A 22,688-nucleotide genomic window follows, 5' to 3' on the forward strand; every position below is an offset into this window, starting at 1 on the left:
TGAGTTGGCTCTTCCCATCAAGTGGCCAAACTGTTTGAAATTTAGGTGCCCTAAAATTAAGTAATATTATCACAGATCAGTTTACCTTTAGTAAAGAATCATTCCATTTGTGTTTGAAAGGTTTTTATATCATGGTAATTTTCATAACTCCTTTTTGTGTAAGTACTAGTTTGGTGTAATATCACCAAATATCATGTTTAACATGAAATATTTATTTATGAGTTATAATAAGTGAGATACTTACAGTTTTTTGTATCTTGTAGATATCTCTCATATACTTGTGATCGAGAAATTACAACTAAATGAAAAAACTGATAGAGGAGAAGAATTCCAAACAGTGATATTGGGAAGACATGAAAGGAATAAAATCAAAGATTTTTACCTCAGGGAAATCCAGGAAAATATATATGACTTTGAGTCTCAGCCAAGAGATGAGGCAAGAAATTACAAAGTAAAGCCTATAACACATGACAAAAATCTCACCGATGAGAGAGAGGAACACGGTAGAAGTATTGCAGGAATCAAGCCTATTGAAAACAGGCTTGCATTAAGCTTTTGGGATGACCTGCATGTTTACAAAAGTGAAGAGAAGATTGATGAATTTAATCAAGCTGACAAGAGTATCAGTATTAGTGCTTCATTTTCACTACTTCAAGGAATTTCTCTCCTTGTCCAAACCAACATTTCTAATTCATATGGGAATGATTTTATGCATCCTTCAATACTAACACAAGACCAGAGTACACACATGGAATGCCCTTACAAATGTAATCAGAGTGGCGAAACCTTTCATCAGGGCTTGAACCTTACCCAGCATCAGTTTATCCATACAGAAGAGAACATGTTTAATTGTGATGTGTGTCGCAAAGTCTTTAGTCGACATTCAGACCTTGCTATTCATCAAACAATTCATACTTCAGAGAAATCTTACAAGTATAACAAGTGTGGCAAAACCCTTTACCATGGCTTGCACCTCACTGGACATAAGATAATCCATACAAAAGAGAACTTACATAAATGTGATATATGTGAAAAAGTGTTTACTCAAAGTTCATACCTTACAGTTCATCAGAGAATACATACTGGAGAGAAACCATACAAATGTAATGAATGTGGCAAGGTGTTTAGTCAGAATTCATACCTTGCAAAACATCGCAGAATTCATACTGGAGAGAAACCTTATAAATGTAATGAGTGTGGCAAGGTCTTTCATCACAAGGCCAACCTTGCAAGTCATCAGAGACTTCACACTGGAGAGAAACCTTACAAGTGTAATGAATGTGGCAGAGCTTTTAGTCAGAAAGGAAACCTTGCAAGCCATCAGAGAATTCATACTGGAGAGAAACCTTACCAATGTAACGAGTGTGGTAAGATGTTCAGTAGTAGATCAACCCTCGTCAGTCATCAAGTCATTCATACTGGAGAGAAACATTACAAATGTAATGAGTGCAGCAAAACCTTTTATTTTGGCTCACACCTCAAACAACATCAAATCATCCATTCAGGAGATAAACCATATAAATGTGATGTCTGTGGGAAAGTTTTTGGTCAAAATTCATACCTTGCAGTTCATCGGAGAATTCATACTGGGGAAAAACCTTACAAGTGTAAAGACTGTGGCAAAATCTTTAATCACAGCTCGAACTTCAAGAGACATCAAATAATCCATACAGGACAGAAATTATGTAAATGTGATATATGTGGCAGAGTCTTCAGTTTTAATTCATATCTTGCAAGGCACCGAAGGACTCATACTGGCGAGAAACCTTACAAATGTAACGAGTGTGGCAAAGTCTTCAATCGAAATTCAAGTCTTGCAATTCATCAGAGAATTCATACTGGAGTTAAACCTTACAAATGTAATGAGTGTGGCAGCTGCTTTAGTCGAAAGGCATACCTGGCAAAGCATCAGAGTGTTCATACAAAAGGGAAACCTTTCAAAAACAAAGACTGTTGAAAACCTTTCATTAGATCTCAACTATCGCTCCACACCAGGTAATAAATACAATGGGGAAATCATTTAACGTGATATATGTGGGACTGTCTTCATTCATTCAAAATTTACACTGTATATTCTTGGGAAATTCATAGTGGATTGAAATTTGCACGTCATAAGAGTGGCAAAACCTTGCCATTACATAATCTGTACTAGGCTGAAACTCTAGAAATATGTTGAATGTCTCAAAGTCTCCAGTCCACAAAGTCTCCAACCTTAACATGAACTGAAGTTTCATGTTGGAGAGAAACCTGACAAATATTATGATGAGTTTCAGAAATCCATCAGTGTACTTTGAAACCTACCTTTCCATCAGGTAATCCACATTGATGATGAACATTAAGGATGTGTTTTAATTTATCTGATGTTGCCATCTTAGACTTCATTGAAAATATCATCTTGGAGAGAGAAATCAGATAAGTATGTTTAGTTGACCAGCCCTTAGACAAGGAATTCATTCACCAAAGATTTCTTTCTGGAGATTATTACCTCACAAATGCCAGGAATGGGCAAAACCTTTACTTGGGGCTCACATTCTACCCATCATCAAATAATCTGTGCTGGATAGAACATTACATATGTAATGAATAGGGCAAAGTTCCAAATTAGTGCTCACTCATGACTTATATTAGAATATTTATCCTAGAGAGAAACCACACAAATATGTGTGGCAAGGATTTTATCCAAAGATAAGATGGGAAAGATACTGGAGTCCCTTAAATGCAACAAGTGTGGCAAAATCTTTACCTTGAGTTCAAGCATGAGGCAACAATGGAGAGTCCATTGAAGAGAAACCCTACAGACATATGAGCAGAAGCTTTATCCTAACTGCACAATTCACCAGACTTCTCATATATGTCTTTTGAGAGAAACCACACAAACTAATATGTGTGCCAAGGCTTGTACCTGAAGATGAAACCTCTGAAACAGAGAATTTAGTCTGGAAAGCAATGTTTCACATGTAATAAGTGTTGTAAAAAGTTTTTGTCAAGTAGCTCCACTTTTGATGTAATGATAGAATTCATACAGGTTAGAAACTATAGCAATTTACTAAATGTGGAAAGAATTTGATGAAATGATGCATCCTGAGGTTTCATCACAAAGCTCATGCTATTGGGGATAATCCTTACAAATGTAATGAATTTGGTGAATTTTTCGCACAATTCTTAAATTAGCCTACATATCAGAGAATCCGTAATAGGAATAAGTTAAGGCTTTAGTTCTCCCAAGAGTAATATGAGATTGTTATGCACTTCAGAGTCATTAGAAGTCACAGAATGTTAAAACTTAGGAAATGACATGTATATGACATACAGAAGAACATATGTGTAAATGGCCAAGTATCTGTGTAAATGTTCTATTGAGCTTTCTTGAAGACCACATTACTATTTATGCCTTTCAACCTTAATTTTGAAGACTGTTGATCTTACACCTTCATTATAGGCCTTTGATGATGGTCTCTGGGAAGGAGTCAGTAAGGTGAAAGGAGGCAGCTTCATTAAGTGTGGTTCATTCACAATCCATGTTCCCTGGAAAAACAAGGACCCTGAATTACCAAAATCAGTAGTGTGTCAGTTAGCATCAGGAAGGGGCTCTAAAGAATAGTGTAAAATTGCTGTTGCTTATTGTGCTTGTTATGTTCATGGTCCATGGATTGATCACAGTGGACAGAATCCTCTACTAGGTGACTGTGAGCAAAGCAGTAAGGACATTAAAGGGCTTGACTATTCATGAGAGGAGAGGGACAGGTTACTAGAGATGGATTATGTGGTAGGAACAGTGCCCAGAACAAGTTGGTTGTTTTCTCCATTGCGTGGGAATAAGTGTTATTTGCATCTATGTGTTTTGTTTTGGCCATACCATGTGGCATGCATGATCTCAGTTCCCTGGCCAGGAATCAAGCCAGTGCCGCCTAGAGTGGGCACACAGAATCTTAGCTACTGGACTGGCAAGGAAGTCCCTGCATCTGTGTTTAATAAGATATTAGTCTTAAGAATTGAAGGGAGAGCAATTTACCTGAGAGGAAAAATTTAATTACTGGGTGAAGCTTACAGTTTGAACTTCCAGTTTGTCTCAAAGGAAGGCACCCTCAGGCTTTAAAGAAAAAAGTTTGTCCAGATAGGCTGAAAAAGAAGAGGTTTTTCCTGAGCATTAAAAGGTTTCAGTAATCAAATAGCAAAAAAAAAAGGGGTTGGAAATTCCTTGGCGGTTCAGTTGTTAGGACTTAGTACTTTCACTGCCAAGCTCACAGGTTCAGTTCGTGGTCAGGAATCTAAGATCCCGTATTCCCAGAAAAAAATTTTTAATGGAGTCAGACTTCATAAAACACTGAGGCAGAGCCCTCTTGCCTACCAACTTATGTCCCTCACAAGTGTCCTATATTAAGAAGTCTACTTCTTGCCCGTCACTTTGCTTCTTGCTGAATTCCTTCTGTGCTGAGACACAAAGAACCTGAGCGTTAGTAAGTCCAGGCTCCAGAGACTGAAACCCCCACCAAGTGGGAGACACTAAGCCTGCTGCCCACCAGCATGTGGAACCCAGAGCAGTTGGAGCCAGAAGGTTTATGATGCTGACTGCCACTTACCTCACCACCAGCCAATCAAAGAAGAGTTCATGAGCTGACCACACCCACTTTGAGCCATTACTATAAAACTCCTCTCTACCCTTGTTTGAGACACACAGTTTTGAAGTCATTAGCCTACTGTGGCGCCTTTGCTTGGCAAAGCAATAAAGCTATTCCTTTCTACTTCATTCAAAAAGAAGGGGGGGAAAAAAACTGAATGCTTATTTCTGAAATTCCTGGCTTTCTGACTTGGAAAAGCACATTTATGTTCATGCTAATAATTTATTAACATTTCTTTTCCACAGCACACACATATTCTGTTGTTTAATATGATTCTTGAAGATGCTTGTAAAACTAATCTGTTGGAGATATTTTTACCCTAGTTTAGTAAAATCTTTGGAAATGTTTATTAGCTAGTATAATGAAATAGTTTACTCCAGCAATTTTCCAAGTGTTTTTAAAATTTCAGTTTCAAATTAAGCTAATATGCAATGTGTTACATTGTTTACTTTTCTAGTGTAATAAAGAGTTTTCAGTTTTCCTTAGCAATATTTTTTCTACCACGTGTATTTGTCCTATTTTATCGCAAGGGATTACTGGGTTGTTTTGGGACTCCTGTGACGTGATAATGCCTATAAGGCCATGACAGGTACAAAGTAAATGCATTGTGAACATGAAAAACAGTTACTTTGGGGCTATAGTTCAGTGAAAGAACTGACATGGCAAAAGGGTGACATGAAATCTTTTTGTGGGACATCCAGTATCCACATAGAATTTGTTTGTAACCAAGAATAATGTATTTGATAAGTAATCTTGATTTTGATTTGTATTTTTAGTTGAGCTTCATTGCTTGCAGAATCTTAGTTCCCCAACGAGGGATTGAACCTGGGCCCTGCCAATAAAAGAGATGAGTCATAACCACTGGACCACCAGGGAATTCCCTGATTTATATTACCTTTGATAAGAATTCTTTGATTCATTTCTATAATATTTTATGATGAATTTTTTAATCTTCACACGGATTGATCATTTTACTTTTTTCTATTTTTCTAGTTTTGTTTCCCACTAATTCTGGCCTTATAAATCGAGTTGACAAGTGCTTTCTCCTTTTCTTAAAAATAAATCATAGAATTACTGGTAATTCTTTTTTAAAAATTTAATAGAATTGTCATATGCCATTGTTGCAACTTTTTAAAATTACCGTTTGTAAAGGAAAGCCCCTGAGACTGCGAGGGGTAGTGAAGTGGAGACATTTTATTACTCAGATTCTGGTGGAGATTCATGGTATTGCTAGAGGGAACATGTAAGAAGTCCTGCAGGGTCTTGCAGAGCATGGGACATATAACTTTATTAGGATCCATAGATGGGTCATTTGAATTGGATTGATCAATTCAAACTCAAAAGAGTAGGAATTGCTAAGCTTCAGTCAGGGGAGGAGAGTCACATCTAAAGAACAAGAAGGGGAAGGCAGGTGGTGATAGGGAGTCATATCCTGTGTCTGCTGTTACTTAGGATGTATTGTCAAGGGAAAGGGCAATGTCAGTTCAAGACCCCTGCAGGGCACTTGTGGTTAGTCACTCAGTCGGGTCGACTCTTTGCGACCCCAGGGACTGTAGCCCCCAGGCTTCTCTGTCCATGGGGATTCTTCAGGCGAGAATACTGGAGCGGGTTGCCATGCCCTCTTTTAGGGAATCATCCCAACCCAGGGACTGAACCCAGGTCTCCTGCATTGCAAGTGGATTCTTTACTGTCTAAGCCACCAGGGAAGCTGGCAGAACAGTAGGCTACACCAAATACATCAGCACTCATATGATGGAGGAGTTTAAGCTTTCACAATCACTGTCTCTGCTTTTAGGTTTCTTAGACGGTGGGCATTTTGAAATTACAAATTTATATTGCAATTCAAAGCAATTACCCAAATATGTTTCACATAGGTGATTTGTTGTAGGTTATGGGTTTCATGGAATTGGTGCATTTCATCTTAAATCATGTAAACTTTTTGTAAGTTCCTTTCTATCCTTTTCATTTCTGCGTGTTCTATAGTAATAGCCCCTATTTTATCTAATATCAGTAACTTTATTTAGTGTAAATAAAGGAGGGAGAAGTCCTAATAGAAGCTGCAGTTATCATATATAGTAATATTCAGTTCAATCGCTCAGTTGTATCTGATTCTTTGCGACCTCATGAGTGGACTTCAGCATGCCAGGCCTCCCTGTCCATCACCAACTCCCGGAGTCCATTGAGTTGGTGATGCCATCCAACCATCTCATCCTCTGTCATCCCCTTCTCCTCCTGCCTTCAGTCTTTCCCTGCATCAGGGTCTTTTCAAATGAGTCAGTTTTTTGCATTAGGTGGCCCAAGTATTGGAGTTTCAGTTTCAGCATTAGTCCTTCCAATGAATACTCAGGACTGATCTCTTTCAGGATGGACTGGTTGGATCTCCTTGCAGTCCAAAGTAATAATAATATTACGTACAGCCACTTATCAACCTTCTGTGAGATCATGTCTGCCCTCTGATATCGAGCTTGGCTACTAGACTAAGGCAACCCTCCCTTTCACTTGCGAGAATTGCACTTCTCTGCCCATTTCATGCAAGCTTGTCTTTTTGAGTTCCTGGGCCAATCTGGTATGAGTGGAGAGGTATGTTTCAAGTTTAAATGGAAGCTTTCAAAGCTTTTGATTCTTGTAACCCTGTCTTCTCTACACTGCAAGAATGGTCTTCGATAGACTGAAATTTTATGCTGAATGACAGGATAGGATTTTAGAAACAGGTGAATAAAGATAGATACAGGAAGAGAATGTCCAGAGGGTGAAGTATGTAATTTGATGGTTCCTCTGCTCCTTCTAAATCTATGAGCACTTAGTCTTTACTTTGTAGTAGCATGGCTGGTGAATAACTAAGAAAGGTGAAGGTTGAGACCAAAACCCTCTTCATTTTTAGATTTTTGATTTTCAGCAAAACATTAGTCTTATGTTTTTTTTTCCAAATATTAGCTACTAATTAAGTGGCCATCATAGTTTTAATAAATGTGAATTTTTGAATTTCATATTTCCACCTAAAGAACATGAAAAATAAAGGGAAAATATGTTAGGGCTCGAGCATGTCAATAGTTTGTTCTTTATCCTGAGAGTATAATATTAAAAGATACATGCTTAATAAACTTAACTGCAGTAATTATTTCAGTCTGTGTAAGAATACCATGCTGTACAACTTAAACTCACAGTCATGTAAGTCGGATATATATCAATAAAACCAGGGGTGAGAGGTGGGAAGTGTAATGTGCTTTTAAAAGGCAAACACTAGGAAGAATGCAATTCATAAGAACTTATTTTTAATGATATTCATTTTTAAAAGCAATGGTTAGTGACAGAAATTATCACATGATTTAGTGCTCCAGTCTCATGCTAGGTTCTGTACTGAGGCTCTGGAACCAGGAGAGTGTTGAATTTGTCCTCCTGGCTGAAATAAGAATGGAAAAGAAAAGCTATTCTGTAAAGTATCAGTGAGAAATGACCCACTTTATACTAGGGAAATTTTTCATTACTCATTCTAGTGTGTAAAACAGAGCATGTCCGGCTCTTGTTTCCTTAAACTAGAAACTACTGAAATGATTTCTAACTGCCAGACTGGAGACCCACTTTTCCAACCACTAAATTGCTTGAGCCTTGGGAGCAAACCTATTACCAGTAGGTTTTATTGAAGCCATTTTCAACTTGTTAGGGAGATACATATTAGCTTCCCACCTAAGTAATCCACACAACGGTAAGCTCTTACTCCAAAAGGTTCAAGACAGTAAGTTAACAGAGCACTTTGAGGATATGAGGAGGAATCATCTCCTCTCTACTGCCTCTTTGGGGGCTACACAGAACTACCGCCATTTTCGTCACGCCCCTCACCGGTAGCGCACTGCCAAGGTCCCGCCTCCGGAAGCCGGGCTTGTGAATTTGCGCTTGCGCAGTTTCTTACGGAAACGGAAGAGCGGAGCCCAGCGTGAATGTCGGGCGTTGCTGGGTAAGCGTTTCCTTCCTTGTGTAGATTTGCGCTGCGAGGCCCCCCGACTTTAGTCAAACCTCAGTATCTTCGGAGTGACTAGGGATCTGAAATTTCAGCACCAGGTCCTCCGCCCCAAGTAAAACGAGTAGTCCCCTTACTGGTCGGGCATTTTGGGTTTAAATTCGTTTCGAGGTTTGTCCCTAACCTTGCCTTTCTGCCTTCGGTGCACGTGAATGCCTCCCTTCGCTACATTATCCTGCTTAAAACTCTTTACTACCTCAACCCTTATGTAAAGTCCTCTTTTGCGAGGTCCTTTTACACCTCTCACCTCCTAGCTTAGCCCTCTCGCCCCTGGACGGCAGCGCTGGCCACCCCACCCGGGGAGAGGCCAGCTCCTCAACCTCAACCTGGACTTGGTGAAACCGTTTGTGTCTTTTCCCGCGAAGGGGTGCTGAAGAGCTCCGTGCCAGAGTCCTTTATATCTCATCTTTTTCGACAGGCAAAGTGGTAGATAAGTGATACTAGAATAGGACCCCTTGTGAGGCTAACAAGTGGGCGGGCAAGAGGGTGCCATGGCCTGAGGACTTACTGGGCTACAGTTTGAAAAGGGAAAAGTGGGGACGAGAAGACCTTTCTTGTCTTTCTTGAGTAGACCTTTTGCTTCCGTCTTCAGCCCGTCCTCCAGGTTAGGCAATGGAGTTTTCTTGTTCCTGCAAGATCAAGTTAGATCCACAAATTACTGCTTTTTATGTGTGCGAAGAGAGTGTCCTAACGTAATGAGCTCACTGGGCACAATGTGGGTTTCATACCACCATTGTTTTATTGTTTTGTGGCTCATCTTGTGCTCTGTTGTTTGGGTTTATTGCTATGTAACCCTGCTAGGTTTTGTGGTTAAGCAAATCTGATGTCTTGTGTAATCATTGACTTACAGGCATCTCCCTTAATTTTTTCTACTAGCAATGCCCTTAGTAGGATAAACTTTTCTTTTCTAAGTTTATTTATTTGGCTGTGGTGGGTCTTATTTGTGGCATATGGTATCTAGCTCCCTGCTGCTGCTGCTAAGTCGCTTCAGTCGTGTCCGACTCTGTGCGACCCCACAGATGGCAGCCCACCAGGCTCCCCCATCCCTGGGATTCTCCAGGCAAGAACACTGGAGTGGGTTGCCATTTTCTTCTCCAATGCACGAAAGTGAAAAGTGAAAGTGAAGTCGCTCAGTCGTGTCCGACTCTTAGCGACCCCATGGACTACAGCCTAGCAGGCTCCTCCGTCCATAGGATTTTCCAGACAAGAGTACTGGAGTGGGGTGCCATCGCCTTCTCCGCGACCAGGAATCAAATCCAGGTTCCCTACATTGGGAGTGCAGAACGCTAGCCACTGGAACACCATGGAAGTCCCAGGATTAACCTGCTTTATCCCTTTACTCTGTCTCTATCTCTGGCCTTCTGGAGACTCCACCCCTCTCCTGAGAGCTCCTTCTCTCCCAGCCCCTCTGTCCTCCCTTCTCAGGTTGGTCTGTCAGCCACTCAGGCCTCCCCTTCATTGGGAGCCTTTCCCCACCCAGGCGGAGGTGACCTGGGGCAGCCATGTGACACATAGTGTTCTTCTATGTGTCACAAATTCCACCCAGTGGAAAGCCTTTTCCTGTAGGCCGGCATCCTGTTCGATTGCCATCCCTGTAAATATGTAGGGGACCAGGAAAAGCAGAGAAATGAGCAACTGAGGGAACTAGAAAAACTAGGAACAAGAAAGAATGAGGGAGAATAGCTAGGAATAGAAAGGGTGGCTGAGGGACTTGTTAAAAGAGTAAAAGCGGTTAAGCATGGAAAATACCAGGTGAATAAAATAAGTAAAATTTTAAAAAGATGATTCTCAACTGATAGGATCTGTCAAAAAAAAAAAAAAGCACAATGTGAGGTTTGCAAGTAAACTTTTATTTGGAGCAAAATGAGGACTGCAGTCCAGGAGACAGCACTTCACACAGCTCTGAGAAACTGCTACAAAGAAGCAGGGGGAAAGGTCAGTATATATGTGATTTTGGTGAAGGGTGAGTACATGTAATCAAGCACATATTTTTTCCAGAAGATTTCTACTTTTGTGAAGCTTTGCTAATCACAAGCAACAGTCATCACCATGGATTTTAGTGCTTTTCTAGATATGGGGAGATATAAGAATTGGGCTCATAAAATTGGCTCCTAAAAATATCTATCTGAAGACCTGGGCTTTCAGTTTTTCCTGAGCACAGAGTGCCTCATTTCTGTTCTCCACCCTAAAGTCCTTTCAGAGGGTACTGAAGATCAACACCTGCAAAAGCACATGATTTAATCCTTGTAGAAGTAGATAGGTAGATTGTTGTTCTTCAGTCCCTAAGTTGTGTATGACTTTTTGAGTCCATGGACTGCAGCACATCAGGCTCCCTGTTGTCCACCATCTTGCCAAACTCATGTCCATTGAGTCAGTGATGCTGTCTAATTGTCTCATCCTCTGCCACCTCCTTATCCTCTTACCTTCAATCTTTCCCGGCATCACAGTCTTTTCCAGTGAGGTGGCTTTTGCATTAGCTGGCCAAAGTACTGGAGCTTCAGTATCAGTCCTACCAGTGAATATTCAGGGTTGATTTCCCTTTGGATTGACTGATTTGATCTCCTTGCAATTCAGGGGACTGTCAAGAGTCTTCTCCAACATCACAGTTTGGCCCTCAGCCTTCTTTATGATCCAGCTCACACTTCTGTACATGACTACTGGCATGTAGGTAGATGGCAAGTGCCAGTTTGTAGCTGACAGAGAGTAACATAGAGGGGCCTTGGATCAGCGGTGGGGCAAGGGCACCAAAGGAGAGGCACTTCACGTAGAGTGGGGTGAGAGGATGAAAGAACTGGACACTTGGGCTGCAGAGCTGCATGGCGTTGGAGAGAAGGAGGATCAAGTGTGACCACAAGAGAAAGCGAGAGCAGGAAGGATGCATGACCACCTGGGGTGTCAGAGAAGGGGGAAAAGGGGAGTGGAAGAGGGAGAGAAGGGGTGTAACTGGAGGGCAGAGAGGGAGCAGGGAGGGGCAAGAAAGAGGCAGAAACACAGATGGAGGACCATCAGAAAGGATGCAGAGACCAAGCATCTCGAGGGAAACAGTTTACAGAGTGGGCAGGACAGGTGTGAGGGAAGAAACAGGAAGAGCTGGAGAGCAGAAGGGAAGAAAAGAGATTAACCGACTAAAATGGAAACAGTAGAGCAGGTGGGTAGTGGGAACTGGATGCAGATGGATGGTGAGTTGTTTGGTTGTGGATAAGTTGTGATATATGATTTCTTATTTTAAGAATGTAATAAAATGTCTCTGTACAGATGAGGATGAGAATAGCAGAACTTGTGTCTTGTGCATTCTGTAATTCTTTGTATCAGACGATAACTTCCATTTGCAAATGCTATTTCTCCAGGACATTGATTTGACTCACTCACTTGTGAGTCATCCCCTTCCCTTTTCCTGACATGGGGCAGAGGAGCAGGGAGAGGATAAAGGGGGCAAGAAGTGATTGAATCTGTCACTGCATCGTGTCTTAAAAGGAACATTGAGAGTTCTTTTTTGTGATGGGCTTACTTTTTTCTTTTTATATCTTTACATATTATTTGTTTTGTAGCATGGAGAAACAATTTAGTTCGTTCACTTTCTACTTCCCTAGAAGAGGAACATTAACTTCTGTAACAAGCTTTGGTGATCTTATATAATCAAGTAATTCTTTTCTGAATGTTAATACACTGTGAAATTTGTAAAATGTTGACCCACAATTATTAGGTGATAAAAATTCACAAATTGTTTCTTTTTAAAATATGTTTCAGATATCTTGGAGGCCTGCCTGCTTTCTCCTCTTTGTCTTTTGTATTGGAAAAGCTCTTTGGTATGTAATAAATAATTTTAGACAGTTTTGCTGCGTACTTGGTCAAGTTATCAGTGGTATTTTATATTAACAGACAAATCCTAGTTTTACCAGTTAGTCTAATATTTTGTTTTCTGCCTTTTTGTGTGTCCTGCTAAGAGGAAGAGGAGGAAACAAAAGGAAGAGAAGTCAGAAATGGCTTTTTCTCAGGTAAGTCATATTCTTAGTTGTTTTTCAGTCTGTCCTTCTTGAAATGACCTTCTTTGGACATGCTGATCTTTGAAGAATCTGAAGTATCCTGCCTGATAACCTGTGTGTTCATCTTCTTTTTCAAGAGTTTTTTGGCTGTTTGCTGGCTCTTGAGATTCCCTATGAATTTATGAATGATTGTTTTTCTATAGGTGCAAAAATTGCCTTTGAAATTTTGATAAGGATTCTTTATATCTGTAGACCACACCCCCTGCAGGGGAAGCGTGGAGTCCTAACCACTGGACCCTAATTTGGGAAGTCCCTAATTTGGTCATTTTTTTATAAAGAAAATTTTGCAATGAAACTTTATTGACTTGATTTTTATAGTTTGCTACTTTTAAGCAAAGGAAGTGTTACCTGTTTTTAATCAGTTTGACTGGCCTCTTAATTTCCATTGAAAAATTTGGGGGGTATGCTAGGTCTTATCTGCTGGGTTGCAAGTGAAGGAATTTCTTTTTTTTTTTTTTCTATTATTTAAATTTTATTTTTAATTGGAGGATATTTGCTTTACAATGTTGTGTTGGTTTCTGCCATACAACAACATGAATCAGCCATGGATATACATATATCCACTACTTCTTGAGCTTCCCTTCCACCCAAATTTGGTCATTTTAAAAACATAAAGTTCCCACTGCATGATTAGAGGGTGTGTTTCTTTCATATGTATCTCCAGAGACTTCTTAAAGAGTTTCCTATTCTTCAGTTTAGAGGTCTTGCACCTAGTTGGCTGATATTTTCCCTAAGGATTCTATGGGATTGGTCTCTGATTTTCTGTTGACATTGTTCATTGTGTATCGAAGTGCAGCTGATTTTGGTGTGCAGATATTTTATGGTGCAACTCTTCTAAGGTTTTTCTAAATTTTTGTTTATGTATTTATTTTGGGCTGTGTTAGTTCTTTGTTGCTGCGAGTGGGCTTTGTCTAGTTGTGACAGTTGGAGGCTACTTGCTAGTTGTGGTACATGCGCTTTTCATTGCAGTTGCTTCTCTTGTTGCAGAGCACAGGCTCTAGGTGGGCAGGTTTCACTAGTTAGTTGCCCCACTGCATATGGGATCTTGCTGGACCAGGGACTAGCAAGCGGATTCTTTACCACTGGACCACTGGGAAAGTCCTTAGTGTTTTTAGAGTAGTCAGTTTTCTTCTACAATCTCTTCTGGGTTCTAAATATAAAATCTTGTCACCTACAAAATAAAAGGTAATTTTGCTTTCTTTTCAGTTTAGATAACTTAGATTTTTTTTTTTTTTTTTCCTTTTCCAATTGCTCTGGCTAGGTTGTTCAGTAGTTTCTTGAAGAGTAATGCAGAGTGTGCATCTTTCTCTTTGTGGTTGTAAGGATTTAGCAGTGTGGACTTCCTACTACTGCATCTTTGACTACCTGTTAATAAATTTGATATGCTCTGTTTTTATTTTCATTCACATGCTTTACAATTTTTCCTGTGATTTCTTCTTTGACTCATCCCTTCTTAAACAATAAACTGCTTACTTTCCACTTTTGGAAGCTTTTCCTGTTTTTCTTCTGCTGTTTATTTCTACTATCATTTTACTGTGGTTAAAGGAGATACTCTTCTCTTTTTTAGAAGATACTTTTTATGATCTCAGCCTTCATATATTGAGCTTTGTTTTATGGTCTAGCATGTGGTCTGTGAAATGGAGAAGGTTTTAAGACATGTGCTGGAGAAAGGTGATTTTTTCTGTTGTTGAGTGGAATGTTCTGTACACGTTTGTTGCTGCTGCTGCTAAGTCGCTTCAGTCGTGTCCAACTCTGTGCAACCCCGTAGACGGCAGCCCACCAGGCTCCTCTGTCCGTGGGATTTGCCAGGCAAGAGTACTGGAGTGGGTTGCCATTGGCTTCTCCGACATGTTTGTTAGGTACAGTAATTCTACAGTGTTGTACAAGTGCTCAGTTTCCTTGTTGATCTTTTGGTTTCCATGTGCTGGTAAAACTCAGGTAGTGAAGTCTGATACTAATGTTGTGCTATTATCTATTTCCGTTTTTACTTCTGTTAAGATCGTCTTCATTTTCTGGGGAACTCTGATGTTAGATATATACATATTTGTAATTGTTATATTTTCTTCGTAAATATACCCTTTCCCATTTCATAATATATTTTGTGTCTTTTGTTAGGTTTTTCCTTAGACTGTTTTGTCTTTTGTCTGATGTTGTGCAGTAACCCCTGCTCTCTTAAGGACTGAATATCTTTTTCCATCCTTTCACTTTTCACCTTAGACTTGTGAATGTTCACCGTTCCAGCTCTGACGTGCTCTCTGTGTGTCTTGCTCCCACTGTTTTCCTCCTGTCACTTTCTCCAGTGGTCCCTGCTCGGGCACACTGTACCATGGTGAAAGGCAGGCAGGATCTCTGGCCAGCCCCCTTCACTCCACTGTCACTTCAGCGAGAATTCATTAAGTATTTCCTTCTGATCATGATGTTTGGTGAAATATTCTTGGTTGATAACAATATATTTTTTTCCATGTTGTTTTTGTTTTCTTTTTGTCATGGTTTTAAATTGTCCAACAAGTTTTTTATTTTACTATGGTGCTAATTTTGTTATTAATCTACAAATAATGTGTAATAATAATAACTTTTCCAAATTTGAATCAAAGTTAATTACTGCCAAAAACAAACTCGTTGGCCTTTATTAATGTCTTTTGGTTAAGACGACTGTGGGATAACATGGCCACGGCCATGGGCTTCACAAAGATCACCCCAGAGACAGAGGCTGGAGCAGGATAGTGACCAGCGCCCCCATTTCCAAGCATGGAACCTGCAGTGGCAGCAGATTGGCCCTAGGTCCACCAGCGGCAGCAGAAAAGCCTGGGTATGGTCGACTCGCGTGCAGCTAATCAGCTCCACTGGCAGACAGTGGAGCGCAGCAGATCGTCTCTACAGTGGACAGTGACTCCCAGTCTGTGGTGGACCCCAAGGAGGCCAGCCACTCCTGGGCAGTGGATGGCTCCGGGATAGCCAATGGCAGCAGTGAGGGCAGGGTTCCCTGAACTTCTGGGCGTCATCCAATGTCAGCTGCAGCCCTTCCTAGACCCCCTTCCCCGCCACTCCAGCAGGGCCTTTGCCTCAACCCCTGGCCGCACGTTGAGAGATTCCACAGCCAATGAATGTTTAAATGCTCAATGGGGACCAGCATTGGGACTGCCAGGGCACCAGGCATGTCATCCAGCTACACTGAGCGGCTGAAGGGCATGTCCTTGCTAGTTAGGGCCTGACAAAACATCCACTGGAGAAAGGAATGGCAAACCACTTCAGTATTCTTGCCTTGAGAACTTCGTGAATAGTATGAAAAGGCAATAAGATATGACACTGAAAGATGAACCCTCCAGGTTGGTAGGTGCCCATATTCTCCTGGGGGTAAAGTAGAGAAATAGCAAAAGAAAGAAGAGGCTGAGCTGAACAACACCACAAGAGATGATTCTACACATGAACATCACCAGATGGCCAATACTGAAATCATATTGATTATATTCTTTGCAGCCAAAGATGGAGAAGCTCTATACAGTCAGCAGTAAAAAGACCTGAAGCTGACTGTGGTCAGATCATGAGCTCCTTATTGCAAAATTCAGACTTAAATTGAAGAGAGTAGGGAAAACCTGTAGGCCATTCAAGTATGACCTAAGTCAAGTCCCATATTGTACAGTGGGGGTGATGAATAGATTCAAGTGATTAGATTTGGTAGACAGATTGCCTGAAGAACTGTGGTTGGAGGTACATAATATTGTACAGGAGGTGATGACCAAAACCATCCCCAAGAAAAAGAAATGCAAGAAGGCAAATTGGTTGCCTAAGGAGGCCTTACAAAGAGCTGAGAAAAGAAGAGAAGCGAGTAAGGGAAAGATATACTCACTTGAATGCAGAGTTCTAGAGAATAGCAAGGAGAATAAAGAAAGCCTTCTTCAGTGACAAATGCAAAAAAATAAAGGAAAACAATAGAATGGAAAGACTAGTGATTTTTTTAAGAAAATTGGAGTTACCAAGGGAACATTTCATATAAGCTGGATTGAGAAAAGGCAGTGGACCCAGAGATCAAATTGCCAATGTATGCTGGGTCATAGAAAAGCATGGAAATTCCAAGAAAACATCTACTTCTGCTTCACTGACTATATTAAAGCCTTTGTGTAGATCACAACAAACTGGAATACTCCTAAAGAGATAGGAGTACCAGACCACCTTACCTGCCTCCTGAGAAACCTGTATGCAGGACAAGAAGCAGCACTTAGAATGAGACATGGGACAATGGACTGGTTCAAATTGGGAAAGAAGTATGTCAAGACTGTATATTGTCACCCTGCTTATTTAACTTATATGCCGTGTACATCATGAGAAATGCCAGGCTAGATGAATCACAAACTGGAATCAAGATTGCTGGGAGAAATATCAATAATCTCAGATATGCAGATGACACCACCCTTATGGCAGAAAGTGAAGAGGAACTCAAAAGCCTCTTGATGAAAGTGAAAGTGGAGAGTGAAAAAGTTGACTTAATGCTCAACATTCGGAAAACGAAGATCGTGGCATCTGGTCCCATCACTTCATGGGAAAGAGATGGGGAAACAGTGGAAACAATGTCAGACTATATTTCTTTGGGCTCCAAAATCACTGCAGATGGTGACTGCAGCCATGAAATTAAAAGAGGCTTACTCTTTGTAAGGAAAGTTATGACCAACCTAGATAGCATATTGAAAAGCAGAGACATTACTTTGCCAACAAAAGTCCAAGATGGTCAACATAGTCAAGGCTATGGATTTTCCCAGTGGTCATGTATGGATGTCAGAGTTGGACTGTGAAGAAAGCTGAGCGATGCTTTTGAACTGTGGTGTTGGAGAAGACTCTTGAGAGTCCCTTGGACTGCAAGGAGATCCAACCAGTCCATTCTGAAGGAGATCAGCCCTGGGATTTCTTTGGAAGGAATGATGCTAAAGCTGAAACTCCAGTACTCTGGCCACCTCATGCAAAGAGTTGACTCATTGGAAAAGACTCTGATGCTGGAAGGGATTGGGGGCAGGAGGAGAAGGGGACGACAGAGGATGAGATGGCTGGATGGCATCTGACTGGATGGACGTGAGTCTGAGTGAACTCCGGGAGTTGGTGATGGACAGGGAGGCCTGGCTGCTGCGATTCATGGGGTTGCAAAGAGTCGGACACAACTGAGCAGCTGAAATAAACTGAATTGAATGGGTCCAGATACCATGATCCTAGTTTTTTGAATGTTGAATTTTAAGTATTTTAAGTACATTCATTTTAGTACATGAATTCATGGATATGCAGTTCCATGCTTTATATAAAAGTCATGATTTTAAAACTATATACCTTTTTGTTATAGCAATTATATTTCTAACATGTTCTAATTACTAGCATTTCTTGTGCATGTGTATGCACACACATGTATAAAGACCTTTTAGGCCAATCTGTGTTGTGCACCTTGAACTTCTTTCATGTGTTCTCCATGAAACATTCTGGCAGTGTACTTTTAATGTTCTCTGTGTTACTTAACTCTTTCATTTTAAACTTCAGTTCTAAAGTCCAGCCTTAGGAGTTCAGTTGCTTGCTCTGTGATTCCTTAACTTCTAGACCTGATTGGAGTTTCTCCTTGTGTCTTTGACACAGGTCTCATCTGCAAGATCAGAATAGGTCTTTCTCTAATGAGCTGTGATGCTGACAACAAGTTAATACATGTAAAACAGTTAGAGTAATGCATTTCAGACAGGAAGTTCAAACAGTGTTCATCTTTGCTGCTCCTGTCATCATCGCGATTAAAAATTCTGAGTTTTCCTTAAACACACTATAGACTGTCATCACTGAAGATCACTCAGCTCCTCCACATCCAGCTTTGATCATCCCTCAGTGATGAAACATACTAAGACTTTCATATAGACAGCCCAGCTTTGAATTTTTATTTGTATCTATTTCATGTATTTCATAAGAAAATGAAAAACCTGTATCTCTTTGGAGGATATTATAATCTTTATGATAAAGCATAAGAAATTAAATTAGACAGAAGCAGCGTCTCTGTCATAATACCTACTTCAACTTGATCTTTCCACCTCTACTCATTTTATATGCAAGTAAGAACTCTACTCATGTTCCCCTGGTTAAGTGTTTTTTGTTTCAAACTTAAGGCACAATTGACCTTCAAGGATGTGGCCATTGAATTCTCTCCAGAAGAGTGGGAATGTCTGGACCCTGCTCAGAGGACCTTGTACAGGGACGTGATGGTGGAGACCCTCAGGAATCTGCTCTCTGTGGGTGAGGATAATTTCCTTCCAAAAGTTGGGAGGGTATTTTTGCATTTACTGATCTTGGCCCTCTGGAACTCCCTATCTTGCTTAATGGAGCTCAAAGCCATGTTGACTCAGGCATGAAAACCTTCATGATGTAGGTTCAGGGGTTTCAACATGTCCTTCCTTCACATGATCTGGCCACTTCATGTTAGGAGGTTTTCCTGCACTCAATGTCTAACCCCTATCTGGAAACTTTTAAAATATTTTAATTCTCTGTATTCTACTGTGATTTTGACTCAGTACTTATTTGAAGAGTGTTGGATGATACCTGCATATTACGTAGTTCCCCTCTGAATCAAAAACACGGCAGGCAGTTGATTTTGTGAAACATTTTTCCAGAGCCACCTGTAATGTCCTCACTCTCATGTGAACACAGAGTTGAAATTCTGGAAAAACCACAGCAGTTGACTTTCTGTGCCTCATTTTTTCTTTTAAAAATTAATTAATTAATTAATTTTTTATTTTGTTGGATCTTCATTGCTGTGTGGGCTTTTCTCTGGATGCATCAAGTGGGGGCTACTCTAGTTGTGATGTGCAATCTTCTCTTGTTACCGAGCACGGGCTTTAAACTGTCAGGGCTTCATGGTTTTGGCTCCTGGACTTGAGAGCACAGGCTCCATAGTTGTGGCTCAGGGCCTTATTTTCTCCCTGTCATGTGAGATCTTCTTGGATCAGAGTTTGAACCTGTATCTCCTGCTTTGGCAGGTGGATTCTTTGCCACTGAGCCACCAGGGAAGCCCCTAGTGACCACCTGCTTTGATCCTCAAGAAATGGTTTGAGAATTTTTTCTAGAGATAGCATCGTCCAAGTCCACATCCTCATGCAAGGGTATTGACTAAACTGTTGATGCCATAGTTTTGATGCCTAGATGCACCATTCTACGTCCACACTTAAGCTTGAAGCATCTTAATGAGAGAGCTTGAGAATTCCCTCTCGGTCCAGTGGTTAGGTGCAGGTTCCATCCCTGGTCAGCGAACTAAGATCCCACAAACCATGGTGTGGAACCCTCCTCTTCTCCAAACACTGAGACAGCTAATGAGGTGGAGCGATACCTTCAGTGATGACCACCATTTGTTTTTGGCACTGCTGCTTTCATTTTGTACTTTTCTATGCATAATAAATGGTCTCGATTTTATTTCTTTAACCATCAGGTTTATGTATTTCATGTTACTTATAGTGCTTGTTTTCTGTTTTCAGTGTGTGGGTTGGTTGATGGGAGGTGAGCCAGCCCCGTCCAGGTAGAATTGGTAATTAGTTCTTTTTTAATTTTTATTTATTTTTAACATTTTTATCTTATTGGTTTATTTTTTGGCCTACCATGTGGCATGCGGGATGGTAGTTCCCTGACCAGGGACTGAACCCATGCCCACCATACTGGAAGTGTGGAATCTTAACCATTGGATCACCAGGAAATTCCAGTGATTAGTTGTTTTTAGAGTTGTTTACATATTCTTGATATTTTATTATGACATAAATCATTTGTAAATATTTTCTGCCATAGCATAGATTATTTTTCACTCTACTAGGTGTGCTCTAATGCACAGTAGTTTATAATTTCCAGGTAGTTCGTATTTCTGTTTTACGTTTGTCACTGGTGCTTTTCATGTTATGCATAATAAATCATTGGTGACTACTGTGTCATAAAGCTTTTCCTGCATGTTTATTTCTAGCAGTTTTATGCATTTGGGGCTTGGTTAGGTCTTTTATTGGTTTTGTATATTATGTCAGTTAATGGTCCAGTTAATTGTTGTGTATTTGGACAACTGGTTTTCTCCACATTTTCTTTTTTTTAATAGACTGCCCTTCCTCCATTGAGTTGTCTTGACCCCCTTCTAGAACATTTGACCATATATGAGACATTTTTTTTTTTTAATGTCCCTGTACTGTTCCACCAGTTGGTCCATCTTTATCTTTGTATCACATCATTTTATTAGTACAGGTTTGGAGTAAGTTTTGAAATAAAGACCTGTGAAACCTCTGGCTTTGTTCTTTTTAAGCATACTTTGCTCTTCAGCATCTTTTGAGATTCCAAATGAATTTGTAGGATGTGTTTATCATTTCTTCAAGAAGTACTATTGATTTTACTAAGCAGTGGGTTGAATCTGTTGATTGCTTTGGTTAATACTGACATCTTGACAATATTGACTTCAAATCCTTGAGTTTAGAATGTCTTTGTGTCAGTTGTGTCTTTTGTAATGTTTTTTAGCCATGTTTTTAGTTTGCAGTGTACACATCTTTCTGTCCTTGTATAAGATTTGTCCTTTAACGTGTTGCCATAGCTTTTTAAATTCCTTGTTTATCAAGTGTTTTATTATGAAAAGCTGTTGACTTGTGTCAAATGCTTTTTACTGCATTAGTTCAGATAATTATTTTATTTTTTGTTTCATTCCATTAATATACTTTACTTTGCATATTTTGAACCATTCTTAGATTTCAAGAATATATCACCTTATGGTTGCATATAATCCTTTTAGCGTGGTGTTAATTTTAGTTTACATTTATTGTGATTTTGCTTCATTTTAGAAATTTTGATCTGTGGTTTTCTTGTGTCTTTGACTGGCATCGGTATTAGAGGAATTCCTGCTTCATAGAGTTTGGAACTTTTCCTTTTTCTTCTGTGTTTTCCAAAAAAGTTTAAGGAAGATTGACCTTAACTGTTTTGAAGTGTTGTCTGCAATTGTGCAGTGAATGTATGTGACTTGCCTCACAATGGTTTTTGATTAACAGTTCCATCTCCTTTCCATGACTAGTTTGCACAGATATTAATTTCTTCCTGGTTCTAATAAAATATATTGGTAGGTTGTTATTCTCTAGAAATTTATTCATTTGTTTGTTCTACTTTATCCATTACCTACACATAGAATTTTCTTGTTTCCTTCTAATTTTCTTGATTTTAGTTGAATCATTTGTAATGTCTTTCTCATTTCTAATTTCAGTAATTTGAGTCTTCATTCCTTTTGTAAGGTATTCTACATAAGGGTTTGTCAGTTTTATTGTTTTCAAAGAACCAACTTGTGGTGTTACAATTTTATGTAGTTACTATTCGCTATTTCATTGATCTCTAATCCAGTTTTTTCTTCTACCTTCTGCTAGCTTAGGTGTATTGTGTATGCCTAACAGTTTTTATTTGGGTTGAATTTTTATTATCATTTTTTTCCTTAAATTTATTTCTGTTCAGTTGATAAACCAGGACTCTTTTGTCTATGTGCTCATTTTTTCTCTTTCTCTGGTTTATTGAAATTTAATTAATGTTTATCATTGTGTTAGTTTAAGATCTATAGTGTACTGTGGCAGATTCATTTTGATATTTGGCAAAACTAATACAATTTGTAAAGTTTAAAAATAAAAAAAAAAAAGATCTATAGTGTAATGATTTGATAGTTCTATTGTAATTACCTTAGTAGGTTACTTAATGTATTCATCTGTGACATAATTCCACTTTTTTCTGAGTAGTGGTGAGCTGTTTAAGGTCTAGTGTCTTATTAACTTTTAAGCATGTAATGTAGTAGTGATAGCTATCGTTATCATGCTGTACATTAGATTTGTAGAAGTCTTTAACTAAGAACTGTAAATTTATTCCTTTTAATAATATCCCCCGTTCTACTAACCCCCTGAGTTTGTTAACAACTATTCTATGTCGCTCTTAGTTTGCCTCCTGTTTTTTTGTGTGTTTTTCCTAAATTAACTTTATTTTATACATACGTGGAGTAATTCTGTACGGTTTTCCCTC

General features: G+C 39.6%; 2 protein-coding genes across 10 annotated transcripts in view; both read left to right on the plus strand.

The window, feature by feature from the left end:
* LOC133229665 (zinc finger protein OZF-like) overlaps positions 1 to 5,108 on the plus strand; it is a 64,239-nt gene extending 59,131 nt beyond the window's left edge. For 6 of the 7 annotated variants that reach the window (XM_061386283.1, XM_061386282.1, XM_061386280.1 and 3 more), the window contains one exon: positions 264 to 2,029. In XM_061386283.1, the coding sequence (XP_061242267.1) occupies positions 264 to 1,957 (1,694 nt within the window). In that variant the 3' untranslated portion in view covers positions 1,958 to 2,029. Of the gene's footprint in view, positions 1 to 263 lie in introns of all 7 variants that reach the window. The other variant, XM_061386274.1, reaches the window with a different exon arrangement.
* Positions 5,109 to 5,202: 94 nt separating this feature from the next.
* The window catches only part of LOC133229669 (zinc finger protein 83-like), a 34,924-nt gene continuing 17,438 nt past the window's right edge, over positions 5,203 to 22,688 (plus strand). For 2 of the 3 annotated variants that reach the window (XM_061386322.1, XM_061386321.1), the window contains exons 1-5: positions 5,203 to 8,571; positions 10,494 to 10,569; positions 12,382 to 12,440; positions 12,581 to 12,629; positions 18,797 to 18,923. In XM_061386322.1, the coding sequence (XP_061242306.1) occupies positions 8,555 to 8,571; positions 10,494 to 10,569; positions 12,382 to 12,440; positions 12,581 to 12,629; positions 18,797 to 18,923 (328 nt within the window). In that variant the 5' untranslated portion in view covers positions 5,203 to 8,554. Of the gene's footprint in view, positions 8,572 to 10,493; positions 10,570 to 12,381; positions 12,441 to 12,580; positions 12,630 to 18,796; positions 18,924 to 22,688 lie in introns of those variants that run through there. The other variant, XM_061386327.1, reaches the window with a different exon arrangement.

The sequence above is a fragment of the Bos javanicus genome, chromosome 18 (genome assembly GCF_032452875.1).
Source record: "Bos javanicus breed banteng chromosome 18, ARS-OSU_banteng_1.0, whole genome shotgun sequence".
Classification (NCBI taxonomy): Eukaryota; Metazoa; Chordata; class Mammalia; order Artiodactyla; family Bovidae; genus Bos; species Bos javanicus.